General features: G+C 46.2%; 1 protein-coding gene across 1 annotated transcript; it reads right to left on the reverse strand.

The window, feature by feature from the left end:
- Window positions 1-7,756: 7,756 nt before the first annotated feature.
- LOC127338163 (cation/calcium exchanger 1-like) lies at window positions 7,757-24,320 on the reverse strand. Its single transcript, XM_071824797.1, has 2 exons — window positions 23,393-24,320; window positions 7,757-8,087 (listed from the first exon to the last, which is right to left on the reverse strand). The coding sequence occupies exons 1-2, from the start codon at window positions 24,193-24,195 to the stop codon at window positions 7,757-7,759; spliced, it is 1,134 nt and encodes a 377-aa protein (XP_071680898.1). The 5' UTR covers window positions 24,196-24,320.
- Window positions 24,321-24,677: the final 357 nt, after the last annotated feature.

A 24,677-nucleotide genomic window follows, 5' to 3' on the forward strand; every position in this document is an offset into this window, starting at 1 on the left:
AGTAAAAACATGGGTGGGCTCGACCAAATTCCACCCGATCCGGCAACCTCCAGGCTTGAATCGCCCAATGGAGCGCCGGCGGAGCCTTCCGGAACATGACACATCCGCCAGATCGATGAGGACAGGCACCAGCAGATCTGCATCTTGGCGCGAGAAGAAATCCAAGGACCACCGCCATTATTCGCAAGATCAACCGGTCCCCACACCGTTGGTCAACTCCGATGCAGCAAAGGCCAAAGAGGAAGAAAAGGGGATCCAGTGCAAGACCGGACTAACCCCACGATCACCGGATCGGACCGCAGCCATCCACCAGATCTCGTGGGTTAGGGCGCCGCCACGGACGCCTCACCCCTCCTCCTCGACGCCTCCCGCCGGAGACCTCAAGCGCCGGCCATGGGGCAGCCACGCGGCCCTGCGCCCCCGAACCTATCTCCCACCTCCTCCCATGAGAGACCTCCAGGGCGCGTCTCCCCTGCCCACCATCGGGTGGGCGCCACCACCGCTACCGGTGAGGGCAGCAGCGACGGCCAGGAGGGTGGTGGAGGGCGGCCTTGAGGCGGCGGCGGCGGGGTCCCCCGGAGTCGCTCGAGAGAGTAGCGACTCGGGAGGAAACGGTTCGTTGGGGCGGTTTGAATGTATCTATCAACGCCATCATTGACTTCGATGGCCACACTTCATGCAAGAACAAATTTATGGATTAGGCTGCGTCAGTCATCAGAAAAATATTTCATATGAGTGTATGTTGAAGAAAAAATCACTTGATTTTTTCACAAGCCTTTTCAAAGTTAATCTCCAGTATTACCCTATTTAAGTTTTTCCGATGTAGCTCATGAACGTCCTACCTTAAATTAAAGCAGTTTCGGTGAGGTGTACTGACAAGCCACCTAATTGAACCTAGTAGTTACGATTTTCATGAATATTTTGAAGTTGACATTTACAAGATAGATAGCCCAATATTTTTGAAAGTAACCTTAGACAATAAGATTATCTCACTAAAGTTTAGGCAAAATATATAGGAACGATCAAGCTGTCGACTTTCAAAAACCAAAATGTTGTCGACGTGAAAGGAAAGCGCCAAAGTTGTGTCGAGTCAGAAAGCGACGAGCATGAGCAGCACGAAGGTGTAGGAACGCCGTTGTGTCCCACGCAAACTCTGAGCTCCGGACGTACGTGCGTAGTGCGTCGCGAGGCTACGTGCTACGGACAGGCCATGTTCCTGTTGCTTGCTGGGATTCCACGTTTGGACAGGCACGCCGTTGTGGAGAAAAAACAAGTTCGGCGAGTGGCACGGCGAGTGGCATTTGTACTATGCACTCGATCGATCACTTTTACGCGTAGCATCTCGTCCAAAACTTGGCCCTGCCTGCCATCGGTATTGTTCTTGCTCAGACGCCGCGCGTCGGATACGTATGTGCTTTACTTTTGGACGTGTAAACCACTCGTCGTCGTCGATCGGTGCGGAAGTGAAAGCACGCCGGTGGAGGTTTCTAAAGGTTTACAGCTTATACACTGTCAGTCTGTGACGCAAGATGCACGATGCCACGCGGTCGATAAGCACATTTGTTGTTCCTGGCCGAACCAAGCTTTCCGTTTCGCCATTGTCGCTGTCGTTCTTCACGGCTTCTGATTTGTTAGGGACTTAGGGTAGACATGTAAGAATCCAGACCTGAGGTGATTAATCTATCCACTCCGACTCGGAGCACGACCGCTGCAGGCCTGCACGACCGGCCCATCCATTAGCTCAGCTCGTGTCTCTATCATCAAACACAAGCGGTGTCCCGTCCGACGTCCGTGCGAGCCCACCTCACATGCATGAACGGGACCCTGACATGGCCTCCAGCTTGGGCTCACGCGTGGCATGTGGGAACCCACACGTCCCCTCGCTTCATGGCTCAGCCGTACTTGCCGCCGTGAGAATCGTGGGCGAGCGTCGGCGAGATAGAATATTGTTGCTGCCGGTGTAGCTGTCCATTTCTGCAAACTTCGACACTTTTTTGAAGAGTAAAGTCTATTTTAAACCTTTAACTCATATAGGGTGTGTAGATCCAACCTTGAATTCCTAATCCCAGTAATCACCACCCTAGACTTATCAATCCCGGCCAATCCAGACCCTGAACCAGTTTGGACTAGTTTGGCAGAACGATCCCGGCCAGGATTAATCCTTACCCTGAATCCCATGTCAGCACCGCGGCACAGCGGGTGTGTCAGCACCGTGGCGGACGTCCTGATAACCCCGCACATCATGGCCTCCCTAGGCACGTTGAGCTCGCGCATCTTGTCGACCCCTTCGATGAAGATGGCGCCCATGCCCCACGGGTGCGTCTCGCACGCCTTCTTCCTCATCATGTCACCGTTCTGCAGCACCACGTCCACCAGCGCGACGTGCGGCACCTCGTACACCGCGTCCAGTTCTGCGCCGCCGACGTCCCCGGACGTGTCTTGGTGGTGGCGTTCCTCGGAGCTTTGATCCTGTAGGTGAAGCTCTTGCTGCGCCGTCGTCCCAGGAGTCTCTGGCGGCGCGCTGCCCGCCTGCCCAGCCAGTCGAACTTGCTGTTGGCTTGGCGTGCCGCCCTCTCACGCCCACGAAGATCCAGAAAGCTCCCGGCCTATAGAAGTTCGGCGTATGGTTGGTCATGAGCAGGACGGAGTAGCTCTCGCCGGAGTACATGTCGATGTCCGTCACCTTGAACGGCTCCACCGGGTTGCCTTCCGCCTCCACCACCATCAGCTCGTGCTGCAAAACCACGCTGACCACCGTGTCAGCAGCAAGTGAATGAGTGTCACTCGCTGAAGAGCAACAACAGTAATTTCCAGGCACTGAAGAGTGAGAACAAGTAATTTCCAAGCCCCTGGTTACAGGCTTGCAGCTGCATCTTGCCAATTCTACGCGCTGCAAAATCACCCCGACCAGTGTGACAAACTAGTCCAAGTTGCTAGAGGGTTGAGCTTGACCGGGATTGGTAACTACAGGGTGCTGATTTCCGGGATAAGGAGTACAGGGTTTGATTCAGACACCATGTATGAGTTAAAGGTTTAAAATAGACTTTACTCTTTTTTGAAACTTCAAAGCACGATTTAATCTTGTTTCAAAAAAAATCAAAATCAAATTCTTTTCTCTAGCGCAAGCCACATGGGCGATATCCTCAACTGTGTAGTGTTATGCCGCCATCGTGCCGTAGCGGGACCCACAACCTATTTAGGGAGTGCCATTCATGACGGCGTTACCACGTGTATGGTAGTGTCATGCATATTGATGCTACCGTTTGGATATATGGTTAAAACTGCATTGGTTCGTCCTATAACCCACCTAACTCATGGTAGCCTCATGCATATTGACGTTATCGTTTGGATATGGTTAACACTGCATTGGCCCGTCCTAGTCACCTACCTAGCTTATTTCCCATCTAACCAAGACATTGTGTTCGTCCCTCTCTCTCCCCCAACTCACCCCCTCTCAAATCTCTTTTTGTTGAGACGATTTTACCGTGGGCTTTGATTTCCCTTGATGTAAAAGGTACTCTCCCACATCCTCATTACTTTTGACCGATTAATTTTTTGTAATTGGTTCCATTTTGCTATATATCTTTGAAATCCTAAATTTGGATTTGGGCATGATGAGTGCAATTATGACACATATTTAAGCAAACAAAATATTCATATTCTCATTCATTTTATGCTCTATCTAACTACAACTATGCCTATTATGCATGATTACCAGTTCACGTTCATTTTCATATGAGTTCTTGCACAAGTATTAGTTTTATATTTTTTATTAGGATTGTATTACTTTTCTTTGTCTTTGACATGTGTGTAGGTGTCATGCGATATTATGAATAGACCAAGGCAAAAGAATCAAACAGAGGACAATACTGAAGAATCAAATACAAGACAATATTGAAGAGCTGCAAGCATCAGACTTAGCCATATGAGGAAGGGAAATGATATTTTTTTCATCATCTCATATTGAAGACCATGGTGTTGTAGCCCTCGTCCATACGAGTCCAACTAGTCGAAGAACACTCAAATCGGAATTCGTATGAAGAAAATCACGGCCAAAATACAAAGAGTATCAGACGGTTTAACGACCGCTAGTATGGGCGCGTCCGGCCGTACCGCTCGCCCGTACTGCGGGTTTTGGGTGGCGGAAATCACCATAACCGACGCGATTTTCAAAGTTTTTCCCCATTTGTTCCTAGACCTTCCTTAGGTCATAGGCAACCAAGGAGGTGCTATTGGGGGGCATCCTAGATCTATATAAAGAGGTGAGGAGTAAGGGAGACACCATCCTCTCCAGATACATCCACGATGGAGCCATGCCGCCTTGCAAACCTCATAGTCGCCACACCTCCAAGATCTAGATTTCCATCAACACCTTCACACCATCCAAGCAAGAAGAGGAGGAGAAGGAGGACAACACCATCACCACCACCACGCATTGGGCTCCAGCTTCATTACCATCTCCATCCCCATCAACGCCTCCATCTCCCTCTCTCTTGTATTTAGTATTTGTAAGATTGAACATGATGATGACCTCAATTAATTATTCTTTGTGTTATTATTCATCTACGGTTGAGTAATTAATTTCGTTTTAGGTTCGGGTATGATCTAGTATATAACCATAGACTGTGTGGCTTCATCTATTATATTACTCTCTTGTCTAGTGCAAGGAGGAGATATATGCACTACTAGGAAAAAGATTACTCGTGGTGCGCCTGTTTTTTGCTACCCGTGGCGCACTACCCGTGCGCCACGACTAGCGCACGTTGCGAGAATGCACCATCATCTTCGGGAACTACTCCACTCTCGGGTGCTGGAGGGACGCACGTTGCTAGAATAGAAGGCTATCAAGAGAAAGAGAAGAATGTTAGTTTCAAATACAAAGGATGCCGTCGATTGCAAAACAATCGAGTAATTACCTCAGAAGGGAGATGATGAAGATCGTAGGGAGATTGAGCTGAGGTCATGGCTATGATGTGTCTCTGGCTGAAGCAAGTCAAGCGTCTTACTTCATCCCGAAGCTCGCTCTCCGTAAAGTTAGCCAAGCTGATTCGCGTCTTATTGCTAGGGCCAGTATACTTCCAAAGTTGATGGCTCCTCGACATCACTGGTTGCACCCGACGCTTCAGAAACAAGGCAACGACTTCGGTTCCGCACATCGTTTGACCTCCCGCACTCTTCATATCTAAGACCTTCTCATACAGTTGGTCAGCCACCTCGCTCTCTTCGGCAGTCAAAGTGTTTTGCCAAGACTTCTTCAGCACTGCCTCGAGAACGGTGTCGAACGGCGGTAGATTGGAGCGGTGGCCTGTCGCTGGGCGGTCCCTAAGGTAGAACCATTTTTGTCGCTAGCCCTGGACAGACTCCCTCATCGGAAAATTGAAGTAGTTGACTTCCTTCCTGACGACGAAGCCGACACCGCTGACCACATGGGGACCTTCACCTCCGCTGTGGCGCTTGACATAGAAAATCTTTCGCCAAAGACCCTAGTGGGGGTCAATGCCAGGCTTCGCATACAGTGATGAAAATGGCAAGGTGGAGGATGGAGTTTGGGGTCACCTGCCAAAGCTAAATCCCATAGGAGAAAAGCACGCAGCGGAGGAATTCGTGGGCTGGAAGAGAAAGCCCACGCTGCAGAAAAGCCGAGAACATAACAGTGAAGCCCTTTGGGGGCTTTGGGCAAGAGGCAGAACCTGGATGAACAAAGTCCGACTCATCGGAAGAGATGAGCCCTAGCGACCTCAGCTTGTTCTCGTCGCGCTTCGAGATGGTGGACGCCGCCCAGTCAAGATTGGCGGCGGCGCCCGCTTTGCGTTATTCAGAGGACTCCTTGGCCTTGGCCGTGCTTGCAGTGGCGCCGGAACTAGTGATACGTCTCAAACGTATCCATAAATTCTTATGTTCCATGCTACTTTTATGATGATACTCACATGTTTTATACACATTATATGTCATTATTATGCATTTTCCGGCACTAACCTATTGACGAGATGCCGAAGAGCCAGTTGCTGTTTTCTGATTTTTTTGTTTCAGAAATCCTACAAAGGAAATATTCTCGGAATTGGACGAAATCAACACCCAGGGTCTTATTTTTCCACGAAGCTTCCAGAAGACCGAAAGGATCACGAAGTGGGGCGACGAGGCGCCACCACACTAGGGCCGCGCGGTCAAGCTAGGGCCCGCGCCGCCCTAGCGTGTGGGGCCCCTGTCAGCCCTCCGACTCCGCCCTTTCGCCTACTTAAAGCCTTCGTCGCGTAACCCTCTGTACCGAGAGCCACGATACGGAAAACCTTCCAGAGACGCAGCCGCCGCCAATCCCATCTCGGGGGATTGAGGAGATCGCCTCCGGCATCCTGCCGGAGAGGGGAATCATCTCCCGGAGGACTCTTCATCGCCATGATCGCCTCCGGATCGATGTGTGAGTAGTTCACCCCTGGACTATGGGTCCATAGCAGTAGCTAGATGGTTGTCTTCTCCTCATTGTGCTATCATGTTAGATCTTGTGAGCTGCCTATCATGATCAAGATCATCTATTTGTAATGCTACATGTTGTGTTTGTTGGGATCCGATGAATATTGAATACTATGTCAAGTTGATTATCAATCTATCATATATGTTGTTTATGTTCATGCATGCTCTCCGTTGCTAGTAGAGGCTCTGGCCAAGTTGATACTTGTAACTCCAAGAGGGAGTATTTATGCTCGATAGTGGGTTCATGCCTCCATTGAATCTGGGACAGTGACAGAAAGTTCTAAGGTTGTGGATGTGCTGTTGCCACTAGGGATAAAACATCGATGCTTTGTCTAAGGATATTTGTGTTGATTACATTATGCACCATACTTAATGCAACTGTCTGTTGTTTGCAACTTAATACCGGAAGGGGTTCGGATGATAACCTGAAAGTGGACTTTTTAGGCATAGATGCATGCTGGATAGCGGTCTATGTACTTTGTCGTAATGCCCTGATTAAATCTCATAGTACTCATCATGATATATGTATGTGCATTGTTATGCCTTCTTTATTTGTCAATTGCCCAACTGTAATTCGTTCACCCAACATGCTATTTATCTTATGGGAGAGACACCACTAGTGAACTGTGGACCCCGGTCCATTCTTTACATCTGAAATACAATCTACTGCAATTGTTCTTTACTGTTCTTCGCAAACAAACATCATCTTCCACACTATACGGTTAATCCTTTGTTTTCAGCAAGTCGGTGAGATTGACAACCTCACTGTTACGTTGGGGCAAAGTACTTTGATTGTGTTGTGCAGGTTCCACGTTGGCACCGGAATCCCTGGTGTTGCGCCGCACTACACTCCGTCACCAACAACCTTCACGTGTTCCTTGACTCCTACTGGTTCGATAACCTTGGTTTCTTACTGAGGGAAAACTTGCTACTGTACGCATCACACCTTCCTCTTGGGGTTCCCAACGGACGTGTGTTAACTGCACGCATCAAGCACTTTTTCTAGCGCCGTTGCCGGGGAGATCAAGACACGCTGCAAGGGGAGTCTCCTACTTCCAATCTCTTTACTTTGTTTTTGTCTTGCTTTACTTTATTTTATTTACTGCTTTGTTTGCTCTATATATCAAAAAGAGAGTGGATCTGGTGACCGGGTGTATACGTGAGCACGCATCCATTACCGTTGGATTCGCTTTGAGATTCTGGCCTCATGAACAGAGACCAAACGGCGTGAAGCCTCCATCTAGATCACGGGTGAACAACAAAGCAACTACCAATCGATGAATACTGCCTACTCCCACCCGTTCGCGAGTCGCAACTTCCACGTCCGCTCCTCCACGTTCGCTCCTTCTCCCTCCCCTGCAGCTCCCACTCGTTCCTCGCCCATCTCTGCAACCACATCACCGCCGTCCGCTCCGGGGTCGCTGCACCCTCGTCCCCACGTCCGCTCCTTCTCCCTCCCCTGCAGCCCGGCGAACAGGAACGCCACCGTCTCGTACACCGCCCCGTCCGTCGGGATCGTGAAGGGCGCCGGGTACTGCGCGCCCGCCACCAGCGTGAGCGACAGCCCGAGCCCCACCACCGTGTTGAAGAGCGGGCCGACGTAGTGAAGGAGATATGCCCTAGAGGCAATAATAAAGTGGTTATTATTTATATCTTTATGTTTATGATAAATGTTTATATATCATGCTATAATTGTATTAACTGAAACATTAGTACATGTGTGATATGTAGACAAACAAGAAGTCCCTAGTATGCCTCTTAAACTAGCTTGTTGATTAATGGATGATTAGTTTCATAATCATGAACATTGGATGTTATTAATAACAAGGTTATATCATTATATGAATGATGTAATGGACACACCCAATTAAGCGTAGCATAAGATCTCGTCATTAAGTTATTTGCTATAAGCTTTCGATACATAGTTACCTAGTCCTTATGACCATGAGATCATATAAATCACTTATATCGGAAAGGTACTTTGATTACACCAAACACCACTGCATAAATGGGTGGCTATAAAGGTGGGATTAAGTATCCGGAAAGTATGAGTTGAAGCATATGGATCAACAGTGGGATTTGTCCATCCCGATGACGGATAGATATACTCTGGGCCCTCTCGGTGGAATGTCGTCTAATGTCTTGCAAGCATATGAATAAGTTCATAAGAGACCACATACCACGGTACGAGTAAAGAGTACTTGTCAGGAGACGAGGTTGAACAAGGTATAAAGTGATACCGAAGATCAAACCTCGGACAAGTAAAATATCGCGTGACAAAGGGAATTGGTATTATATGTGAATGGTTCATTCGATCACTAAAGTCATCGTTGAATATGTGGGAGCCATTATGGATCTCCAGATCCCGCTATTGGTTATTGGTCGGAGTGAGTACTCAACCATGTCCGCATAGTTCACGAACCGTAGGGTGACACACTTAAAGTTGGATGTTGAAATGGTAGAAATTGAATATGGAATGGAGTTCGAATATTTGTTCGGAGTCCCGGATGAGATCCCGGACATCACGAGGAGTTCCGGAATGGTCCGGAGAATAAGATTCATATATAGGATGTCATTTTATGTGAATTAAAATGTCGCGGAAGGTTCTATGGAAGGTTCTAGAAGGTTCTAGAAAAGTCCGGAAGAAACCACCAAGGAAGGTGGAGTCCACATGGGACTCCACCTCCATGGCCGGCCAACCCTAGTGGGGGAGGAGTCCCAAGTGGACTCCCCCTTAGGGGGCCGGCCAACCCCCCATATGGGAGGTGGAAATCCCACCTTTGGTGGGAGTCCTAGCTTGGCTAGGTTTCCCTCTCTTATGGGAAGTTTTTGGTTCGGGTCTTATTCGAAGACTTGGAGACCAACTCTTGGGAATCCACCTATATAATGAGGGGCCAAGGGAGGGGGCCGGCCACCCCAAGACCACAAGCTGGCCGCCCCCCTTGAAGTGGCCGGCCACCCCCTCCCAAACCCTAGCCGCCCCCCTCTCCTCCATATCTCCCGCATAGCTTAGCGAAGCTCCACCGGACTTCTCCACCGCCACCGACACCACGCCGTCGTGCTGTCGGATTCAAGAGGAGCTATTACTTCCGCTGCCCGCTGGAACGGGGAGGTGGACGTCGTCTTCATCAACAACCGAACGTGTGACCGAGTACGGAGGTGCTGCCCGTTCGTGGCGCCGGAACCGATCGTGATCAAGATCTTCTACGCGCTTTTGCAAGCGGCAAGTGAACGTCTACCGCAGCAACAAGAGCCTCCTCTTGTAGGCTTTGGAATCTCTTCAAGGGTGAGACTCGATAATCCCCTCGTTGCTACCGTCTTCTAGATTGCATCTTGGCTTGGATTTCGTGTTCGCGGTAGGAAAATTTTTGTTTTCTATGCAACGTTATCCTACAGTGGTATCAGAGCCGTGTCTATGCATAGATGGTTGCACGAGTAGAACACAATGGTTTGTGGGCGTTGATGCTTTTGTTATCTTTAGTTGAGTACTTTGCATCTTTGTGGCATAGTGGGATGAAGCGGCTCGGGCTAACTTTACATGAACGCGTTCATGAGATTTGCTCCACGCTCGACATGCAACTTGTATTGCATAAGTGGCTTTACGGGTGTCTGTCTCTCCTACTATAGTGAAGATTCAATTTATTCTTCTATTGACAACACTAGTATCACCGTTGTGGTTCATGTTCGTAGGTAGATTGGATCTTACTCGAAAACCCTAAACCACGTAAAATATGCAAACCAAATTAGAGAACGTCTAACTTGTTTTTGCAGGGTTTGGTGATGTGATATGGCCATAATGTGATGATGACTATGTATGAGATGATCATTATTGTATTGTGGCAACGGCAGGGAGCCTTATGGTTGTCTTTAAATTTCATGTTGAGTAGTTTTTCAAAGTAGTTGTAATAGTTGCTACATGGAGGACAATCATGAAGACGGCGCCATTGACCTTGGTGCTTCGCCGACGATGATGGAGATCATGCCCGTTGATGATGGAGATCATGTCCGTGCTTTGGAGATGAAGATCAAAGGCGCAAAGACAAAAGGGCCATATCATATCACATATGAACTGCATGTGATGTTAATCCTTTTATGCATCTTATTTTGCTTAGATCGCGACGGTAGCATTATAAGATGATCCCTCTCACTAAAATCTCAAGATAATAAAGTGTTCATCCTTAGTAGCACCGTTGCCAAGACTTGTCGTTTCGAAGCATCTCGTGATGATCGGGTGTGATAGAATCAACAAGTGCATACAACGGGTGCAAGCCGATTTTGCACATGCGGATACTAAGGTGGCCTTGACGAGCCTAGCATGTACGTACATGGTCTCGGAACACGTGATACTGAAAGGTAGAGCATGAATCATATGATTGATATGATGAACACTTTGAATGTTCGCCATTGAAATCACACCTTGTCTCGTGATGATCGGACTTAGGTGCGGTGGATTTGGTTCGTGTGATCACTAAGACAATGCGAGGGATATTGTTTTGAGTGGGAGTTCACCTAGTTTTTAATTAAGTTGAATTAAAATTTGAACTCAATTTGTCATAAACTTAGTCTAAACTATTGCAAATATATGTTGTAGATATGGCGTCCTCAATCAATTTTAACCAGGTTCCTAGAGAAAGAAAAGCTTAAGAGCAACGGTAGCAACTTCACCGACGGTTCTGTCATGTGAGGATTTTCCTCAATGGCGGAAATCTGCAATATGTGCTTGATGCACCGCTAGGTGACCCTCCCGGCAGTAAACTGAAACCGATGAAGTAAAAGCTGTTTACGCAACTCGAAAACTCGGTACTCTCAAGTTCGGTGTGCCATCTTATGCGATCTGGAAGCCGATCTTCAAAAACGTTTTGAGCACCACGATCCACATGAGTTGATCAATGAGTTGAAGACTATATTTGAGACTCATGCGGCCGTGGAATGCTATGAAGCATCGAAACACTTCTTCAGCTGCATGATGGAAGAAGGCAGCTCCGTTAGTGAGCACATGCTCGCCATGACCGGGCATGCGAAGAAACTCAGTGACTTGGGAATAGTGATTCCTAATAGATCGGGATTAATCGTGTCCTTCAATCATCGCCACCTAGTTACAAGAACTTTGTGATGAACTACAATATGCGTAACATGAACAAAGAGTTACCCGAACTCTTCTCCATGCTAAAATCTGCTGAGATTGAGATCAAGAAAGAGCACCAAGTGTTGATGGTCAACAAGACCACCGACTTCAAGAAACAGGGCAAGTCTAAAGGCAAGAACGGGAAGAGTGGCAAGAAAGCTGCCACGCCTCCTATGAAACCTAAGACTGGCCCTAAGCCTCGATGCCGAGTGCTATTACCGCAAGGAGAAGGGACAACGCAAGCGTAATTGCTCCAAGTATTTGGCGGATACGAAGAGCGGCCTTGTCAAGAAGAAGAAAGAAGGTATATCTCGATATACATGTTATAGATGTTTATCTTGCGGTTCTCGTACTAGTACCTGGGTATTTGATACTGGTTCGGTTGCTCATATTTGTAACTCGAAACAGGAACTAAAGAATAAACGAAGACTACTAAAGGATGAAGTGACCATGCGCGTTGGAAATGGATCCAAAGTCGATGTGATCGTTGTCGGCACACTTCCTCTACATCTACCTTCGGGATTAGTTTTAAGCCTCAATAATTGTTATTTTGTACCCGCGTTGAGCATGAACATTATATCTGGATCTTGTTTAATGCAAGACGGTTATTCATTCAAGTCTGAGAATAATGGTTGTTCTATTTTTATGAATGATATCTTTTATGGTCGAGCACCTGAAAAGAATGGCTTATTTCTGTTAGATCTCGATAGTAGTGATACACATATACATAACATTGATGCTAAGCGAATTAAATTGAATGATAATTCTACTTATATGTGGCACTGTCGTCTTGGTCATATTGGAGTGAAACGCATGAAGAAACTCCATATCGATGGATTACTTGAATCACTTGACTTTGAGTCACTTGATAGATGCGAAGCATGTCTAATGGGAAAAATGACTAAGACTCCATTCTCTGGTATTATGGAGCGAGCTACTGACTTATTGGAAATCATACATACCGATGTGTGCGGACCAATGAGTGTAGCATCGCGCGGTGGTTATCGTTATGTTCTAACCTTCACAGATGATCTGAGTAGATATGGGTATATCTATTTCATGAAACATAAATCCGAGACTTTTGAGAAGTTTAAGGAATTCCAAAGTGAAGTAGAAAATCAACGTAACAAGAAGATTAAATTTCTACGATCTGATCGCGGAGGTGAATATCTGAGTTATGAGTTTGGCATGCATTTAAAGAAATGCGGAATACTTTCACAATTGACACTGCCGGGAACACCACAACGTAATGGTGTGTCCGAACGTCGTAATCGAACTCTCTTAGATATGGTTCGTTCTATGATGTCTCTTACTGATTAGCCGTTATCATTTTGGAGTTATGCATTAGAGACAACCGCATTCACTTTAAATAGAGCACCATCAAAATCCGTAGAAACGACACCGTATGAATTATGGTTTAATAAGAAACCTAAGCTGTCGTTCCTAAAAGTTTGGGGTTGCGAAGCTGATGTCTACGTTCCCCCTCCTTTCCTGTAGACAGTGTTGGGCCTCCAAGAGCAGAGGTTTGTAGAACAGCAGCAAGTTTTCCCTTAAGTGGATCACCCAAGGTTTATCGAACTCAGGGAGGAAGAGGTCAAAGATATCCCTCTCATGCAACCCTGCAACCACAAAGCAAGAAGTCTCTTGTGTCCCCAACACACCTAATAGGTGCACTAGTTCGGCGAAGAGATAGTGAAATACAGGTGGTATGAATATATATGAGCAGAGTAACGGTGCGTAAAAATAGCTTGCGGGCGTGTAGTTGATGGTGGTAGTATTGCAGCAGTAGTAACACAAGAAAACAAGAAACAAGCAGCGATAGCAGTATTTAGGAACAAGGCCTAGGGATCATACTTTCACTAGTGGACACTCTCAACATTGATCGCATAATAAATAACTCTTTCTCATATGTGCTACATACACTCTTTTGTTGGATGATGAACACATTGCGTAGGATTACACGAACCCTCAATGCCGGAGTTAACAAGCTCCACAATAATGTTCATATTTAAATAACCTTAGAGCATAATAGATCATTGCAAAATAAACCAAGAACTAACATAGTGCACACACTGTCCACATTACGCTATGAAGGAGGAATAGATCACATCAATACTATCATAATGATAATTAACTCCACAATCTACAAGAGATCATGATCATAGCCTACGACAAGAACCACATGGTGCACACACTAGTCACCTTTACACCATGCAGGAGGAATAGATTACTTTAATAACATCACATGAGTAGCACACAACTAGTAGCGATACAAAGCTCATATGAATCTCAATCATGTAAAGCAGCTCATGAGATCATTGTATTGAAGTACATAGGAGAGAGATTAACCACATAGCTACCGGTACAGCCCCGAGCCTCGATGGAGAACTACTCCCTCCTCATGGGAGCAGCAGCGGTGATGAAGATGGCGGTGGAGATGGCAGCGGTGTCGATGGAGAAGCCTTCCGGGGGCACTTCCCCGTCCCGGCAGCGTGCCGGAACAGAGACTCCTGTCCCCCAGATCTTGGCTTCGCGATGGCGGCGGCTCTGGAAGGTTTCTGTGGGTTTCGTCGAACGCATCAGGGTTTTCTCGACGGAGGCTTTATATAGGCGAAGAGGCGGCGCAGGAGGGCTTCTGGGGGGCCCACACCATAGGGCGGCGCGGCCCCCCCGCTGGCCGCGCCGGGGTGTGGTGTGGGGCCCTGTGGCTCCCCTCTGGCGGCTCTCGGGTGTTCTGGATGGTTCCGGGAAAAATAGGAATCTGGGCGTTGATTTCGTCCGATTCCGAGAATATTTCGTTACTAGGATTTTTGAAACCAAAAACAGCAGAAAACAGGAACTGGCACTTCGGCATCTTGTTAATAGGTTAGTTCCAGAAAATGCACGAATATGACATAAAGTGTGCATAAAACATGTAGATAACATCAATAATGTGGCATGGAACATAAGAAATTATCGATACGTCGGAGACGTATCAGCATCCCCAAGCTTAGTTCTGCTCATCCCGAGCAGGTAAAACGATAACACGAGATAATTTACGGAGTGACATGCCATCATAACCTTGATCATACTATTTGTAAAGCATATGTAGTGAATGCAGCGATCAAAACAATGTATATGACATGAGTAAACAAGTGAATCATAAAGCAAAGACTTTTCATGAATAGCACTTCAAGACAAGCATCAATAAGTCTTGCATAAGAGTTAACTCATAAAGCAATAATTCAAAGTAGAGGCATTGAAGCAACACAAAGGAAGATGAAGTTTCAGCGGTTGCTTTCAACTTATAACATATATATCTCATGGATATTGTCAACATAGAGTAATATAATAAGTGCAATATGCAAGTATGTAGGAATCAATGCACAGTTCACACAAGTGTTTGCTTCTTGAGGTGGAGAGAAATAGGTGAACTGACTCAATATTGAAAGTAAAAGAATGGTCCTCATAGAGGAAAAGCATCGATTGCTATATTTGTGCTAGAGCTTTGATTTTGAAAACATGAAACAATTTTGTCAACGGTAGTAATAAAGCATATGTATCATGTAAATTATATCTTATAAGTTGCAAGCCTCATGCATAGTATACTAATAGTGCCCGCACCTTGTCCTAATTAGCTTGGACTACCGGATCATCACAATGCACATGTTTTAACCAAGTGTCACAATGGGGTACCTCCATGCCGCCTGTACAAAGGTCTAAGGAGAAAGCTCGCATTGGATTTCTCGCTATTGATTATTCTCAACTTAGACATCCATACCGGGACAACATAGACAACAGATAATGGACTCCTCTTTTATGCATAAGCATGTAACAACAATTAATAATTTTCTCATATGAGATTGAGGATATTTGTCCAAAACTGAAACTTCCACCATGGAACATGGCTTTAGTTAGCGGCCCAATGTTCTTCTCTAACAATATGCATGCTTAACCATAAGGTGGTAGATCGCTCTTACTTTAGACAAGACGAACATGCATAGCAACTCACATGATATTCAACAAAGAGTAGATGGCGTCCCCAGGAGCATGGTTATCGCACAACAAGCAACTTAATAAGAGATAAAGTGCATAAGTACATATTCAATACCACAATAGTTTTTAAGGCTATTTTGTCCCATGAGCTATATATTGCAAAGGCGAATGATGGAAATTTAAAGGTAGCACTCAAGCAATTTACTTTGGAATGGCGGAGAAATACCATGTAGTAGGTAGGTATGGTGGACACAAATGGCATAGTGGTTGGCTCAAGGATTTTGGATGCATGAGAAGTATTCCCTCTCGATACAAGGTTTAGGCTAGCAAGGCTTATTTGAAACAAACACAAGGATGAACCGGTGCAGCAAAACTCACATAAAAGACACATTGTAAACATTATAAGACTCTACACCGTCTTCCTTGTTGTTCAAACTCAATACTAGAAATTATCTAGACCTTAGAGAGACCAAATATGCAAACCAAATTTTAGCATGCTCTATATATTTCTTCATTAATGGGTGCAAAGCATATGATGCAAGAGCTTAAACATGAGCACAACAATTGCCAAGTATCACATTACCCAAGACATTTATAGCAATTACTACATGTATCATTTTTCAATTCCAACCATATAACAATTTAACGAAGAAGAAACTTCGCCATGAATACTATGAGTAGAAACTAAGGACATACTTGTCCATATGCTACAGCGGAGCGTGTCTCTCTCCCATAAAGTGAATGCTAGGATCCATTTTATTCAAACACAAACAAAAATAAAAACAAACAGACGCTCCAAGTAAAGTACATAAGATGTGACGGAATAAAAATATAGTTTCAGGGGAGGAACCTGATAATGTTGTCGATGAAGAAGGGGATGCCTTGGGCATCCCCAAGCTTAGACGCTTGAGTCTTCTTGATATATGCAGGGGTGAACCACCAGGGCATCCCCAAGCTTAGAGCTTTCACTCTTCTTGATCATAGTATATCATCCTCCTCTCTTGACCCTTGAAAACTTCCTTCACACCAAACTCGAAACAAACTCATTAGAGGGTTAGTGCATAATCAAAAACTCACATGTTCAGAGGTGACACAATCATTCTTAACACTTCTGGACATTGCTCAAAGCTACTGGAAGGTAATGGAACAAAGAAATCCACCCAACACAGCGAAAGAAGCAATGCGAAATAAAAGGCAGAATCTGTCAAAACAGAACAGTCCGTAAAGATGAATTTTAAAATGGCACCAGACTTGCTCAGATGAAAATGCTCAAATTGAATGAAAGTTGCGTACATATCTGAGGATCACTCACGTAAATTGGCATAATTTTCTGAGTTATCTACAGAGAATTAGTCCCAGATTCGTGACAGCAAGAAAATAGTTTCTGCGCAGTAATCCAAATCTAGTATTTACTTTTCTATCAAAGACTTTACTTGGCACAACAAAACACAAAACTAAGATAAGGAGAGGTTGCTACAGTAGTAAACAACTTCCAAGACACAAATATAAAACAAAGTACTGTAGCAAAATAGCACATGGGTTATCTCCCAAGAAGTTCTTTCTTTATAGCCATTAAGATGGGCTCAGCAGTTTTAATGATGCACTCGCAAGAAATAGTATTTGAAGCAAAAGAGAGCATCAAGAAGCAAATCCAAAACACATTTAAGTCTAACATGCTTCCTATGCATAAGAATCTTGTAAATAAACAAGTTCATGAAGAGCAAAGTGACAAGCATAGGAAGATAAAACAAGTGTAGCTTCAAAAATTTCAGCACATAGAGAGGTGTTTTAGTAACATGAAAATTTCTACAACCATATTTTCCTCTCTCATAATAACTTTCAGTAGCAACATGAGCAAACTCAACAATATAACCATCACATAAAGCATTCTTATCATGAGTCTCATGCATAAAATTATTACTCTCCACATAAGCATAATCAATTTTATTAGTTGTAGTGGGAGCAAATTTAACAAAGTAGCTATCATCAAATATAGGAGGCATATTGTAATCATAATCAAATTTATCCTCCATAACAGGTGGCAACAAAAGACTACTATCATTATAATCATCATAAATAGGAGGTAAAGAATCATCAAAGTAAATTTCCTCCTCAATTCTTGGGGGACTAAAAAGATCATGCTCATCAAAACCAGCTTCCCCAAGCTTAGAATTTTCCATAACATTAGCAATAATAGTGTTCAAAGCATTTATATCAATAACATTCCCATTAGCATGCATATAAAGTTCCATGGGTTTTTTAATTCTCTCTTCAAACACATCATGTCCTAATTCAAGATAAAGTTCATAAAGATCTCTCATTTTATTGTTGTCTTCCATTAAGCCTAACTAGTGTAAACAAGAAACAAAAAGTTGCAATTGCAGGATCTAAAGGAAATAGCTTCGAGTACTTATGGCACCGGAAAATAGCTTAGTAGCTGAGATCCGGAGTGTGAGTACCTTTTACCTTTCCTCCCCGGCAACGGCGCCAGAAAATATGCTTGATGTCTACGTTCCCCCTCCTTTCCTGTAGACAGTGTTGGGCCTCCAAGAGCAGAGGTTTGTAGAACAGCAGCAAGTTTTCCCTTAAGTGGATCACCCAAGGTTTATCGAACTCAGGGAGGAAGAGGTCAAAGATATCCCTCTCATGCAACCCTGCAACCACAAAGCAAGAAGTCTCTTGTGTCCCCAACACACCTAATAGGTGCACTAGTTCGGCGAAGAGATAGTGAAATACAGGTGGTATGAATATATATGAGCAGTAGCAACAGTGCCAGAAAATAGCTTGCGGGCGTGTAGTTGATGGTGGTAGTATTGCTGCAGTAGTAACACAGTAAAACAGTAAACAAGTAGCGATAGCAGTATTTAGGAACAAGGCCTAGGGATCATACTTTCACTAGTGGACACTCTCAACATTGATCGCATAATAAATAACTCTTTCTCATATGTGCTACATACACTCTTTTGTTGGATGATGAACACATTGCGTAGGATTACACGAACCCTCAATGCCGGAGTTAACAAGCTCCACAATAATGTTCATATTTAAATAACCTTAGAGCATAATAGATCATTGCAAAATAAACCAAGAACTAACATAGTGCACACACTGTCCACATTACGCTATGAAGGAGGAATAGATCACATCAATACTATCATAATGATAATTAACTCCACAATCTACAAGAGATCATGATCATAGCCTACGACAAGAACCACATGGTGCACACACTAGTCACCTTTACACCATGCAGGAGGAATAGATTACTTTAATAACATCACATGAGTAGCACACAACTAGTAGCGATACAAAGCTCATATGAATCTCAATCATGTAAAGCAGCTCATGAGATCATTGTATTGAAGTACATAGGAGAGAGATTAACCACATAGCTACCGGTACAGCCCCGAGCCTCGATGGAGAACTACTCCCTCCTCATGGGAGCAGCAGCGGTGATGAAGATGGCGGTGGAGATGGCAGCGGTGTCGATGGAGAAGCCTTCCGGGGGCACTTCCCCGTCCCGGCAGCGTGCCGGAATAGAGACTCCTGTCCCCCAGATCTTGGCCCGCGATGGCGGCGGCTACGGAAGGTTTACGTGGGTTTCGTCGAACGCATCGGGGTTTTCTCGACGGAGGCTTTATATAGGCGAAGAGGCGGCGCGGAGGGCTTACGGGGGCCCACACCATAGGGCGGCGCGGCCCCCCCCCTCTGGCCGCGCCAGGGTGTGGTGTGGGGCCCCCAGGGCTCCCCTCTGGCGGCTCTCGAGTGTTCTGGATGGTTCCGGGAAAAATAGGAATCTGGGCGTTGATTTCGTCCGATTCCGAGAATATTTCGTTACTAGGATTTCTGAAACCAAAAACAGCAGAAAACAGGAACTGGCACTTCGGCATCTTGTTAATAGGTTAGTTCCAGAAAATGCACGAATATGGCATAAAGTGTGCATAAAACATGTAGATAACATCAATAATGTGGCATGGAACATAAGAAATTATCGATACGTCGGAGACGTATCAGAAGCCTATGTAAAGAAGTTACAACCGGACAAGCTAGAACCCAAAGCGGAGAAATGCGTCTTCATAGGATACCCTAAGGAAACTATAGGGTACACTTTCTATCACAGATCCGAAGGCAAAATCTTTGTTGCTAAGAACGGAACCTTTCTTGAGAAAGAATTTCTCACTAAAGAAGTGACTGGAAGAAAAGTAGAACTCGATGAGATTGATGAATCTATACTCGTTGATCAGAGTAGCGTAGTACCGGAAGTTGTACCAGTACCGCCTACACCGACAACAGAGGAAGCTAATGATAATGATCATGAAACTTCGAACGAGGAAACTACTGAACCTCGCAGATCGACAAGGGAACGTGCCACTCCTGATTGGTATGATCCTTGTCTAAATGTCATGATTGTGGATAACAATGATGAGGACCCTGTGACGTATGAAGAAGCGATGATGAGCCCAGATTCCAACAAATGGCAAGAAGCCATGAAATCCGAAATGGGATCCATGTATGATAACAAAGTATGGACTTTGGTAGACTTACCTGATAGCCGAAAGGCTGTTGAGAATAAATGGATCTTCAAGAGAAAAACAAATGCTGATGGTAATATTACTGTCTATAAAGCTCGACTTGTCGCAAAGGGTTTCCGACAAATTCAAGGAGTTGACTACGATGAGACTTTCTCACCTGTAGCGAAGCTAAAATCTGTGAGGATTTTGTTAGCAATAGCTGCATTTTTCGATTATGAGATTTGGCAGATGGATGTCAAAACGGCGTTCCTTAATGGAGACATTGAGGAAGAGTTGTATATGGTACAACCCAAAGGTTTTGTCGATCCTAAAAATGCTGACAAAGTATGCAAACTTCAGCGTTCAATTTATGGACTGAAGCAAGCATCGAGAAGTTGGAACCGACGCTTTGATAAGGTGATCAAAGACTTCAGGTTTATACAGTGTCATGGAGAGGCCTGTATTTACAAGAAAGTGAGTGGGAGATCTGTAGCATTCCTGATATTATATGTAGATGACATATTATTGATTGGGAATGATATAGAACTATTAAGCAGTGTAAAGGGTTATTTGAATAATAGTTTTTCAATGAAAGACCTTGGTGAAGCATCATATATATTAGGCATCAAGATTTATAGAGATAGATCAAGACGTCTAATAGGGCTATCACAGAGTACATACCTGGACAAGATTCTGAAGAAGTTTAGAATGGACGAAAGTAAGAAAGGATTCTTACCTATGTTACCAGGCAAGGTCTTGAGTAAGACTCAAGGTCCGGCTACGGCAGAAGATAGAGAAAGGATGAGTCAGATCCCCTATGCCTCGGCAGTAGGCTCTATCATGTATGCCATGCTATGTACAAGACCGGATATAGCACATGCTGTTAGTTTGACTAGCAGATATCAAAGTGATCCAGGAATGGAACACTGGACAGCGGTCAAGAATATCCTAAAGTACTTGAAAAGAACTAAGGATATGTTTCTTTGTTATGGAGGTGACCAAGAGCTCGTTGTAACAAGTTACACCGATGCAAGTTGGAACACTGATCCTGATGACTCTAAGTCACAATCTGGGTACGTGTTTATATTGAATGGTGCTGCGATGGTGGGCAAGCTCGAAGCAAAGGCACGGTGGCAAAATCCTCAACAGAATCAGAGTACATAGCGGCTTCAGAGGCTTCATCAGAAGCGGTATGGATGAAGAGGTTCATTATAGAGCTCGGTGTGGTTCCTAGTGCATTGGACCCACTAGTCATATATTGTGACAACATGGGTGCCATCGCCAATGCACAAGAACCAAGGTCACACAAGAGGCTGAAGCATATCAAGCTGCGTTACCACTCAATTCGCGAGTACATCGAAGATGGAGAAGTAAAGATTTGCAAAGTACACACTGATCTGAATGTAGCAGATCCGTTGACTAAAGCTCTCCCTAGGGCAAAGCATGACCAACACCAGAATGCCATGGGTGTTAGGTATATTACAATGTAATCTAGATTATTAACTCTAGTGCAAGTGGGAGACTGAAGGAGATATGCCCTAGAGGCAATAATAAAGTGGTTATTATTTATATCTTTATGTTTATGATAAATGTTTATATATCATGCTATAATTGTATTAACTGAAACATTAGTACATGTGTGATATGTAGACAAACAAGAAGTCCCTAGTATGCCTCTTAAACTAGCTTGTTGATTAATAGATGATTAGTTTCATAATCATGAACATTGGATGTTATTAATAACAAGGTTATATCATTATATGAATGATGTAATGGACACACCCAATTAAGCGTACCATAAGATCTCGTCATTAAGTTATTTGCTATAAGCTTTCGATACATAGTTACCTAGTCCTTATGACCATGAGATCATATAAATCACTTATATCGGAAAGGTACTTTGATTACACCAAACACCACTGCGTAAATGGGTGGCTATAAAGGTGGGATTAAGTATCCGGAAAGTATGAGTTGAAGCATATGGATCAACAGTGGGATTTGTCCATCCCGATGACGGATAGATATACTCTGGGCCCTCTCGGTGGAATGTCATCTAATGTCTTGCAAGCATATGAATAAGTTCATAAGAGACCACATACCACGGTACGAGTAAAGAGTACTTGTCAGGAGACGAGGTTGAACAAGGTATAAAGTGATACCGAAGATCAAACCTCGGACAAGTAAAATATCGCGTGACAAAGGGAATTGGTATTATATGTGAATGGTTCATTCGATCACTAAAGTTATCGTTGAATATGTGGGAGCCATTATGGATCTCCAGATCCCGCTATTGGTTATTGGTCGGAGTGAGTACTCAACCATGTCCGCATAGTTCACGAACCGTAGGGTGACACACTTAAAGTTGGATGTTGAAATGGTAGAAATTGAATATGGAATGGAGTTCGAATATTTGTTCGGAGTCCCGGATGAGATCCCGGACATCACGAGGAGTTCCGGAATGGTCCGGAGAATAAGATTCATATATAGGATGTCATTTTATGTGAATTAAAATGTCGCGGAAGGTTCTATGGAAGGTTCTAGAAGGTTCTAGAAAAGTCCGGAAGAAACCACCAAGGAAGGTGGAGTCCACATGGGACTCCACCTCCATGGCCGGCCAACCCTAGTGGGGGAGGAGTCCCAAGTGGACTCCCCCTTAGGGGGCCGGCCAACCCCCCATATGGGAGGTGGAAATCCCACCTTTGGTGGGAGTCCTAGCTTGGCTAGGTTTCCCTCTCTTATGGGAAGTTTTTGGTTCGGGTCTTATTCGAAGACTTGGAGACCAACTCTTGGGAATCCACCTATATAATGAGGGGCCAAGGGAGGGGGCCGGCCACCCCAAGACCACAAGCTGGCCGCCCCCCTTGAAGTGGCCGGCCACCCCCTCCCAAACCCTAGCCGCCCCCCTCTCCTCCATATCTCCCGCATAGCTTAGCGAAGCTCCGCCGGACTTCTCCACCGCCACCGACACCACGCCGTCATGCTGTCGGATTCAAGAGGAGCTACTACTTCCGCTGCCCGCTGGAACGGGGAGGTGGACGTCGTCTTCATCAACAACCGAACGTGTGACCGAGTACGGAGGTGCTGCCCGTTCGTGGCGCCGGAACCGATCGTGATCAAGATCTTCTACGCGCTTTTGCAAGCGGCAAGTGAACGTCTACCGCAGCAACAAGAGCCTCCTCTTGTAGGCTTTGGAATCTCTTCAAGGGTGAGACTCGATAATCCCCTCGTTGCTGCCGTCTTCTAGATTGCATCTTGGCTTGGATTTCGTGTTTGCGGTAGGAAAATTTTTGTTTTCTATGCAACGTTATCCTACACGTAGCAGGTCGACACGGCCGTCTGCGCGCCGCCGGGCCCGCCGTGCATGGCCATGGCGACGTTGGAGACCAGGTCCCCCAGCGAGTCCCCCCACGCCAGCACCGTGACGCCCAGCACGCCCGAGTCCACGCCCACCATGTACCCGATGGCCACCAGCAGCGCCACCAGCTCCCGCGCCAGCGTGTAGGCCCACAGCACGCTCATCAGGAACCCCGCGGCCAGCCACGGTACGCGGTGACGTCGGCTGCGGGGCGCGGAGCCGGCGTCCGTGGTGGACGCGGCGAGGGCCGCCAAGAGGAGGCCCAGGAAGGCGCTGGCGAGCAGGATGCCGACGCCGTGGCCGTGGTCGAGCGAGGCCACCGCGGCGCTGCGCGAGGTGAAGGTCGTGGCGACGAGGACCGGCGCCAGCGCGGCGGAGGCCACGGCGTAGGGCTTGCGCCAGCGGTGCCCCGCGATGTCCGGGATGGTCAGGCGCCGCGGGAGGTAGAGCGGCATGGTGAGCGCGTGCAGGACGCGTTGAAGACGCGATTTTTTCGCCGGGTCCGTCGGCTTCGCGGAGTGGGACGGCATGGTGGGGGCGTCACCGTCGAGGAGGAGCGGCTCGGCGAGGTCCGGCTTGCCCGCGCTGGCGCCGGCGCAGCACTGGGAGGTCCATACGAGGATGACGTAGGCGGCGTAGAGGGAGACGAAGGCCGCGGCGACCCAGACGGTGACCGTGCCGGTGGCGAGGACGGCCACGAGGAAGCAGAGCGCGAAGAAGAGGAAGCAGAGGTCGCGGACGAACACGCTCAGCTCCACCATGGCCCCGCCTTCGCCGCCGCGGGAGGTAGAAGAGGACGAGGAGCCAGAGCAGGAAGGCCGCGTACCCGACGGCTGCCGGCGCGGCGCCGAAGCCGTAGTAGAAGAGGCGGAGGTAGTCGATGTACCCCGCCGGCGCGCACGGCGCGTGCGACAGGATGTAGGCGCACTTGGCCTCCGCGCCATCGATGGAAGACTGAAGCTCTTCTTCTTCTTTTGATTAATCAGCCGTGTGTTCTCATCTTTTGATTTAACCTCCGGTTGTGCTCTTCTTCTTTTGATCCACTGTGTTCGTTTCTATTTTTTGGGACATGGAAGACTGAAGCTCGCGGAAGAAAATCTCGTTGGGGAGAGGATTAGGTGGGGGTGTGAGGACCGGTCAAATCTGGTGAAACAGTTTTTTAGTAGTAGTATATCACCTCACGGGGGACTAACGCCGTTAGACACGTGTCGACTTCTGAGCGCGTGCTCACGTATACACCCGG

Source organism: Lolium perenne, chromosome 1, assembly GCF_019359855.2.
Source record: "Lolium perenne isolate Kyuss_39 chromosome 1, Kyuss_2.0, whole genome shotgun sequence".
NCBI lineage: Eukaryota > Viridiplantae > Streptophyta > Magnoliopsida > Poales > Poaceae > Lolium > Lolium perenne.